Source organism: Salvelinus sp. IW2-2015, linkage group LG2 (genome assembly GCF_002910315.2).
Source record: "Salvelinus sp. IW2-2015 linkage group LG2, ASM291031v2, whole genome shotgun sequence".
Classification (NCBI taxonomy): domain Eukaryota; kingdom Metazoa; phylum Chordata; class Actinopteri; order Salmoniformes; family Salmonidae; genus Salvelinus; species Salvelinus sp. IW2-2015.
The window spans coordinates 2,278,801-2,288,352 of record NC_036839.1 but is presented as its reverse complement, the minus strand read 5'-3'; the positions used below and the strand labels follow the sequence as shown (position 1 = coordinate 2,288,352).

At 43.6% G+C, this 9,552-nt stretch overlaps 1 protein-coding gene across 22 annotated transcripts in view; it reads left to right on the top strand.

The window, feature by feature from the left end:
- Nucleotides 1-9,552, top strand: part of LOC111973092 (E3 ubiquitin-protein ligase MYCBP2) — a 309,758-nt gene that overhangs the window by 124,591 nt on the left and 175,615 nt on the right. For all 22 annotated transcript variants that reach the window (XM_024000406.1, XM_024000384.1, XM_024000447.1 and 19 more), the window contains one exon: nt 3,768-3,887. In XM_024000406.1, coding sequence (XP_023856174.1) covers nt 3,768-3,887 — 120 coding nt within the window. The remainder of the gene's footprint in view (nt 1-3,767; nt 3,888-9,552) is intronic.

Genomic DNA, 9,552 nt, shown 5'->3' with positions numbered 1-9,552 from the left:
TAGTGGTAGCATGAGACGGAGTCTACAACCCACACAAGTGGCTCAGGTAGTGCAGCTCATCCAGGATGTCACATCAATGCGAGCTGTGGCAAGAAGGTTTGCTGTGTCTCTCAGCGTAGTGTCCAGAGCATGGAGGCGCTACCAGGAGACAGGCCAGTACATCAGGAGACGTGGAGGAGGCCGTAGGAGGGCAACAACCCAGCAGCAGGACCGCTACCTCCGCCTTTGAGCAGGAGGAGCACTGCCAGAGCCCTGCAAAATGACCTCCAGCAGGCCACAAATGTGCCTATTCCCCCTCAGGAGACCAAAAATATTTGGTATGTGTCCTCAGATCCTCAAATTCTGTAGCTGAACCATCGAGAGCATCTTGACTGGTTGCATCACTGCCTGGTATGGCAACTGCTCGACCTCCGGCCATCCAGGACCTCTATATCAGGCGGTGTCAGAGGAAGGCCCTAAAAATTGTCAGACTCCAGCCACCCTAGTCATAGACTGTTCTTTTTATTTATTTTTTATAATTTTTTATTTAACCTTTATTTAACTAGGCAAGTCAGTTGAGAACAAATTCTTAATTACAATGACGGCCTTGGAACAGCGTCTGTTCGGGAATTCGATCTAGCAACCTTTCGGTTACTGGCCCAACTCTCTAACCACTAGGCCACCTGCCACCCCTGTGAACGCTACCGTCAGTCCTGTGTCATGCCAACAGTAAAGCATCCTGAGACCATTCATGCTTCAGCCAAGGGAGTGGGCTCACTCACAATTTTGCCTAAGAACACAGCCATGAATAAATAATGGTACCAACATCCTTCTAGATAAACTTCTCCCAACCATGCAGTAACAGTTTGGTGACGAACATTGCCTTTTCCAGCATGATGGAGCACCTTGCCGTCAGGCAAAAGTGATAACTAAGTGGCTCGGGGAACAAAACATCGGTATTTTGGGTCCATGGCCAGGAAACTCCCAAGACCTTAATCCCATTGAGAACTTGTGGTCAATCCTCAAGAGGCAGGTGGACAAACAAAAACACACAAATTCTGACTAACTCCAAGCATTGATTATGCAAGAATGGGCTGCCATCAGTCAGGATGTGGCCCAGAAGTTAATTGACAGCATGCCAGGACGGATTGCAGAGGTCTTGAAAAAGAAGGGTCAGCACTGCAAATATTGACTCTTTGCATCAACTTCATGTACTTGTCAATAAAAGCCTTTGACACTAATGAAATGCTTGTAATTATACTTCAGTATTCCATAGTAACATCTGACATTAATTTCTAAAGACACTGAAGCAGCAAACTTTGTGGAAATTAATATTTGTGTCATTCTCAAAACTTTTGGCCATGACTGTATAGCCTCACTATTGTTAGTTTACTGCTGCTCTTTAATTATTTGTTACTATTATTGTTGGTGTTTTTCTTTACTCTATTGTTGGTTATGTGCTTGTAAGTATTTCACGGTACTGTCTACACCTGTTGTTTTCGACTCTTGTGTCAAATACATTTGTATTTTATTTGAGTACTTAAGGGAGAATGCTTTTCATTGACTACAGAATTGTCCCCTCCAAGCTTGTCACCAAGGTTAGGACTCTGTGTCTGAACACATCCCTCTACAACTGAATCCTGGAATTCCTGATGGGCCGAACCCAGGTGGTGAGGGTAGGCAACATCACCTCCGCCACGCTAACCCTTAACACAGGGATCCCACAGGGTTGTGTGCTTAGTCCCCTCCTGTGCTGTTCACCCAGGACTGTGTGGCCACGCACAACTCCAATGCCATTATCAAGTTCGCTGACGACACAACGGTGGTAGGCCTGATCATTGGGGAATGAGTCAGCCTACAGGGTGGAGGTCAGTGACCTGGCAGTGTGATGCCAGAGAAACAACACCTCAATGTCAGCAAGACCAAGGAGCTGATCGTGGACTACAGGAAACTGGGGGACAAGCACGCCCCCATCCACATCAACGGGGCGGCAGTGGAGCAGCTAGAAAGCTTCATGTTCCTCGGTGTCCAAATAACTAAGGACTTAAAACACACGCACAGTAGTGATGAAGGGGCAAAAGTGCCTCTTCCCCTTCAGAAGGTTGAAACAGTTTGGCATTGGCCCTCAAATCCTCAAAAGGTTCTACAGCTGTGCCATTGAGAGCATATTGACTGGCTGCATCACTGCTTGGTATGGCAATAGCTTTGCCCTCGATCGCATGGCACTACAGAGTGTTAGTACATCACTAGGGCCGGGCTCCCTGCCATCCAGGACCTCTATATCAGGCAGTGTGAAAAGAAGGCCTGAAAAATTCAGGCTCCAACCACCCAAGCCGAAGACTTTTCTCTGCTGCTGCATGGCAAGAGGTACCAGTGCATCAATCCTGACACCAACAGTCTCTTGAACAGCTTCAAGAAATATGACGAATAAATAGTTAACCAAATAGATACACGGACTATCGGAGTTAACCTTCTGTCTTTTATTTACCTTTTTATTTAGATCTTTGCACTGTCTCTATGCACACTCAGGGCCCTACACACTCACAGACACTGTCACTCCAACACACAAACAATCCATTTTCTCACTCGCACATAATATGTACATTATCTTATACTGCCTCACACCCACTCGCATACAAGCTACTGCTACTCTGTTTATCTTATACCCTGTTGCCTAAGCCCCTTACCCCTACACATATTTACCTCCATCACTCCAGTATCCAGTATACACATTTAAATATGGTATTGGAACTGACTTGTTAAATATTTTCTGTATATAGTATGCTTACTTATGTACTTTGTATTTCATATTTTCCATTCTTATTTCTCAAGTTTTTTATCTAGTAATACATTGTTATTGATTATTGCATTGTTGGGTTTTGAATTTGCAAGAATGGCATTTCACTGTACTTGTGAATGTGACATTACATCTTGAAATGTGTCGCAGTGCATGAGGCAAATGGATGTCACACCAGATACTGACTGGCTTTCTGATCCACACCCCTGCTTTTTTATTTTTATGTCTCTGACCAAAAGATCCGTATCTAAATTTCCATTCATTTGAAATTCGTAGATTAGTGCCAAATTAATTGATTTCAATTGACTGATTTCTTTATAAGAACTGTAAACTCTTTTAAATTGTTGTATGTTATATTTTTGTTCAGTATAAAAAGAGGAAGACCATAACATGTCAGTCCTTGGTATAGAATGGGGTTGAGAAACACTGTTCTATGATCACTAATGCATGGGCGTTCATCCACCCGGTTCCTCTCACCCACCATTATGACCTCTGAAACAATAGGACCCCTATGAAAGCCATTGACACACCAAACTCACATTACACTTTTATACAGAACATTTTTAAATAAATGCAGCTGGAAAGAACATCACTAAGCTCTGGGTCCTGTTGCCGTGTAGTTAGGAGTCAAACGCACCTGCAAGTGATGCGTCACATTGAAATTGAACTTGAATCAACCCCCCCACCAAATGTCCTCCCACAAAGAGAGGTCCTGCTCTTTGAGGTTTTGAGAGCTTTTACCTTATTTCTACCTTCTTTTTGCATGACTTCATTGTCCTTTTCTCCCTTTTTTTTTCTTCTCAGAATGACTTGCTCCTTCCAGCTTCCCTCTCTTTCTTGCTCCAGGACTGTTGTTGCTCCGATCCTGAGACACCCATCTCTGAAGCTACCAACAGAGTTCTCCATCTTTCTTAAACCCCCCCCCCCCTCTCTCCTCCCTGCTCCCTCCTTCCCTCTGTCTACCTGACTGATGGCCTGTTTGCCTTTGCAGACGGGAACAGTGAGCGAGGGGAAAAGGACGCCAGTAAGATCACCACTTATCCCCCGGGGGCGGTGCGCTTCGACTGCGAGATGAGAGCTGTGCAGGTTAGCTGCGGCTTCCACCATTCAGGTAGGTCTCCCGGACACTTCCTATTACTCACTTCCTGCTTCCACTTTGAGCTCTTCCTCAGTGGTGTTTGATCACAAGAGGAAGACTTTGTTTTGAGGAGTGTCCTCTGGCCACAATAGCCATAGGTCATAAAGGTCTTTCAATAAAAATAGTTAAAGGAATCGTTGAGCCCCCGTCCCCTTGGTTGCTGTTGCTACCTCGGTAGCATTTTTCTAGGAAGCTCGAGAAAATCCCTCACGATGATATCAAATTGTATTTTTAATACGCAATTAAATTAAACACAGACTAATCCTTGCTAATCAGGGACTGTCTTGGGACTGTCATTACAATTGCTCTCGAGTCATATTCTGCTATTGACAGCAGATGAGTTGTGTTCATAATATAGCTAACTTTTTCCACATTTTGTTGTTACATCTAAAATGGATTAAATAMATATTTTTTTTGTCACTGGCCTACACATAATACCCCATAATGTCAAAGTGGAATTATGTTTTTTATTTTTATTTTTTTTTGCAAATGAATTAAACATGAAAAGCTGAAAAGTTCTTGAGTCAAGGATTCAACCCATTTATGGCAAGCCTAAATATGTTTGGGAGTAAAAATGAACTTAACAAGTCACATAGTAAATTGCATGGACTCACTATGTGCAATAATAGTCTTTTTTTTGTTTTTATGACTACCTCATCTCTGTACCCTACACAAACAATTATCTGTAAGGTCCCTCAGTCGAGCGGTTAATTTCAAGCACAGATTCAACCACAAAGACCAGGGATCAATACACTTAGTTATTACAAAGATACAGGCATCCATTACAAAGATACAGGAAACAGGTCAAGAAATTCACTGAGGCCAATTGTGACTTTAAAAAAGTTAACGGCAAGTAATTTGTGACTCGTTTCAGGAAACTAGGCGTATGTCGTGCGTCACTACTTCACAGGAACTTTATTTTATTTTAATAAATGTGTTTTTTGGCAAAACTGCCTTCTGGAGCACGTGAACTTTCGTGTGCCTTAATAACAAACTTGTATGCCACCTGTAAATATGAATAAGATTGTTAAATTACGAGCCTAGTTGGTTTAGCCATGGAAAAAGTCAGCATCCTTCCCGCTAGCCATGATTGGCTGAGATAATGAGTGGGCTGGACATGCCGAGAGATGAGTTGAGATTGGTCTGCCATGTAGCATGCTTAGGTAATCCTTTCTAATGCAGCTTTAAAAAAAAAAAAGATATCACGTAGTAGAACTGCATAAGTGTTGCTCTCCACTTTCTGGAGGACCGAGTTTTGAAATGAGTGAAATTAGAGTATGATAGCTAAGGAAATAGAGAAGATTCTGGCATTTGATTGCAAATATGCAGACGGAGTCAAAAAGGGAACACACAAAGGCTGTTGTATCTAACACCTGTCTCCGGATTACATCTTCAAGCTAAGGGCAACCATGGTATCTGTGACAGAGAGGGAGAAGCGTCCATCCATGTATACGAGTAACACGGAACCCAAACCGGCTGCGCGTGTGCGCTATCGTGTACCAAAACATTCAAATCAAATTTATTTATAAAGCCCTTCTTACATCAGCTGATATATCAAAGTGCTGTACAGAAACCCAGCCTAAAACCCCAAACAGCAAGCAATGCAGGTGTAGAAGCACGGTGGCTGAGAAAAACTCCTTAGAAAGGCCGAAACCTAGAGAGGAACCAGGCTATGAGGGGTGGCCAGTCCTTTTCTGGCTGTGCCGGGTGGAGATTATAACAGAACATGGCCAAGATGTTCAAATGTTCATAAATGACCAGCATGGTCAAATAATAATAATCACAGTAGTTGTCGAGGGTACAACAAGTCAGCACCTCAGGAGTAAATGTCAGTTGGCTTTTCATAGCCGATCATTCAGAGTATCTCTACCGCTCCTACTGTCTCTAGAGAGTTGAAAACAGCAGGTCTGGGACAGGTAGCACATCCGGTGAACAGGTCAGGGTTCCATAGCCGCAGGAAGAACAGTTGAAACTGGAGCAGCAGCACGGCCAGGTGGACTGGGGACAGCAAGGAGTCATCATGCCAGGTAGTCCTGAGGCATGGTCCTAGGGCTCAGGTCCTCCTCCTCCGAGAGAGAATTAGAGAGAGCATACTTAAATTCACACAGGACAACGGATAAGACAGGAGAAATACTCCAGATATAACAGACTGACCCTAGCCCCCCGACACATAAACTACTGCAGCATAAATACTGGAGGCTGAGACAGGAGGGGTCAGGAGACACTGTGGCCCCATCCGATGATACCCCCGGACAGGGCCAAACAGGCAGGATATAACCCCACCCACTTTGCCAAAGCACAGCCCCCACACCACTAGAGGGATATCTTCAACCACCAACTTACCATCCTGAGACAAGGCCGAGTATAGCCCACAAAGATCTCCGTCACGACACAACCCAAGGGGGGGCGCCAACCCAGACAGGAAGATCACGTCAGTGACAACCCACTCAAGTGACGCACCCCTCCTAGGGACAGCATGGACGAGCACCAGTAAGCCAGTGACTCAGCCCCTGTAATAGGGTTAGAGGCAGAGAATCCCATTGGAGAGAGGGAAACCGGCCAGGCAAAGACAGCAAGGGCGGTTCGTTGCTCCAGAGCCTTTCCGTTCACCTTCACACTCCTGGGCCAGACTACACTCAATCATATGACCTACTGAGAGATGAGTCTGAGATAAGTAATTGAGTAGGCTGCATAGATTTCACGACTAGAAGCTCAAAAGACGAAAACGTTGTTATTTTATTTGTAAATTGAAATCTGCTGTCGTAAATGTTAGCAACACCTCCGCCTTTGCGGGATGCACAGGGGATATGGTCACTAGTGTAACCAGGAGGTGAGGCCTTATTTAACACAGTCAATTCATCAGGCTTAAGCCATGTTTCAGTCAGGCCAATCACATCAAGATTATGATCAGTGATTAGTTCATTGACTATAACTGCCTTTGAAGTGAGGGGTCTAACATTAAGTAGCCCTATTTTGAGATGTGAGGTATCACGATCTCTTTCAACAATGGCAGGAATGGAGGAGATCTTTATTCTAGTGAGATTGCTAAGGCGAACACCGCCATGTTTAGTTTTGCCCAACCTAGGTCGAGGCACAGACACGGTCTCAATGGGGATAGCTGAACTGACTACACTGACTGTGCTAGTGGCAGACTTCACTAAGCTGGCAGGCTGGCTAACAGCCTGCTGCTTGGCCTGCACCCTATTTCATTGTGGAGCTAAGGGAGTTAGAGCCCTGTCTATGTTGTCTAACTTACTACCCTGAGACAAGGCTGAGTGTAACCCTTGAAGGTCTCCCCCGCGGAGCGAACCCGAGGGGGGCGCCAACCCGGGCAGGAAGATAACGTCAGTGACTCAACCCACTCAAGTGATGCACCCCTCCTAGGGATAGCATGGAAGAGCACTAGTAAGACATTTTCAGATATTACACGTTTCTAATTTTGACATAGTGGTTTCATTTCAAGCTAAATTGTACTGTTCGCTAGCTAACGTTAGCTGGCTGGCTCCCACGCTGACATTATTCGTTTCCCAGAGCCGTTTGCTTTTCTAGTTAGAGCCTAATGTAAGCTAGCTAACGTTGAACCTGGTTGGTTAGCTCCCAGCATTTTGGCATTGTTGGAACTTTGTTCATTGTTGTTTAACTAGCTAACGTTTGCTGGCTGGCTCATTAGCTAACGTGACGTGTGTGATCTTAAACGTTGTTTACCTAGCTACGTTCATTGTTTCCCTAGCTAGCTATACGTCTTAAGCTAAAGTGTACTGTTAGCTAGCTAGTTAACATTAGCTGGCTGGCTCCCTAGCTGACATTATTTGTTTCCAAGAGCTGGTTGCTTTTTTAGTTAGCGCCAAATGTTTGCTAGCTAACATTGAACCTGGTTGGTTAGCTCCCAGGACTGTGGCATTGTTGGCACTGTTAATTTGTTGTTTAACTAGCTAATTTTACGTGACGTGTGTACAACACACCCTTTGAATATGGCCAGTGTAATAAATGTGTGTAAAAAAGCATAATGAAATTGTTGCCAGCAGAGCTGGATAAGATTCTGGATAAGAGCGTCTGCTAATTGACTTAAATGTAAATGTAAGCTGGTTAGGCTGTTTTCATGTTAATCAGAGGTAACTAAATCGTCGGCCAGAGCCTCAAGTGTGCCCTCTGAACGCTCCGAGAGCAAAACGAGATGGGTGGGGCTAAAGCTTAAGAGGGTGTGAACAATGCTGAATTGGTGTAGACAAAGAAGAGCTCTTCACTAGATACCAAAACATTCAAATGCGTTTTTCTGAAAAGTGAGATTACAAGTTGAACAACTTTCGAAGGAGAATTACTTTCACATTGTTCCTCAAATGCAGTGTATGATATACCATTTTGTAGCTCTGAGTCTCTACTTTAATCCAATGTAAAAAACACAATTTCAAGTTTTGCTATGTAAGACCGAATCCAGGTGGTGAGTCACATGAGTCTTCAATATTGACTTAGTCGTGACTTAAAGGTCAAGACCGAGACTGCGTCTCTCACATGGATAGGCAGATCATTGTAGGAGCAAGCCCATGTAATGCTTTGTAGGTTAGCAGTAAAACCTTGAAACCAACCTTAACAGGAAACCTGTGTAGAGGCTAGCACTGGAGTAATATGATTTTTTTTTGGGGGGGGGGGGGGGGGTTCTAGTCAAGATTTTAGCGTTTAGTGTTTAGCACTAACTGAAGTTTATTTAGTGCTTTATCCGGGTAGCCCGGAAAGTAGAGCATTTCAATAGTCTAATCTAGAAGTGACAAAATCATGGATTAGCTTTTCTGCATAATTTTTGACAAACATTTTCTGATTTTTGCAATGTTATGAAGATGGAAAAAATGTTGTTGAAATGTTATCATGTTCCTCAGAAGAGTACCAGTCAAATGTTTAGACACACCTACTCATTCAAGGGTTTTTCTTTATTTTCACTATTTTCTACATTGTAGAAATGTAGTGAAGACATCAAAACTAACAAATACCACATATGGAATCATGTATTAACCAAAAAAGTGTTAGACAATCAAAATATATTTGAGATTCTTCAAAGTAACCACCCTTTGCCTTGACGACAGCTTTGCACACTTGGCATTCTCTCAACCAGCTTCACTGGAATGCTTTTCAACAGTCTTGAAGGAGTTCCACATATGTTGAACACTTGTTGGCTGCTTTTCCTTCACTATGTGGTCGAACTGATCCCAAACCATCTCAATTGGGTTATAAATAATCACAGCCAGTGTCACCAGCTAAGCACCATCAAACCTCCTCCTGCTTCACGGTGGGAACCACACATGCAGAGATCATATGTTAAAAAACAATGGTTGGATCCAAAAATCTCATCAGACCAAAACACAGATTTATACCAGTCTAATGTCTGGTATGTCTAATGTCTGCTCATGTTTTTGGCCCAAGCAAGTCTCTTCTTCTTATTGGTGTCCTTTAGTAGTGGTTTCTTTGCAGCAATTCGACCATGAAGGCCTGATTCATGCAGTCTCCTCTGAACAGTTGATGTTGAGATGTGTCTGTGACTTGAACTCTGAAGCGTTTATTTGGGCTGCAATCTGAGGCTGGTAACTCTAATGAACTTATCCTCTGCAGCAGAAGTAACTCTGGGTCTTCCATTCCTGTGGTTGTCCTC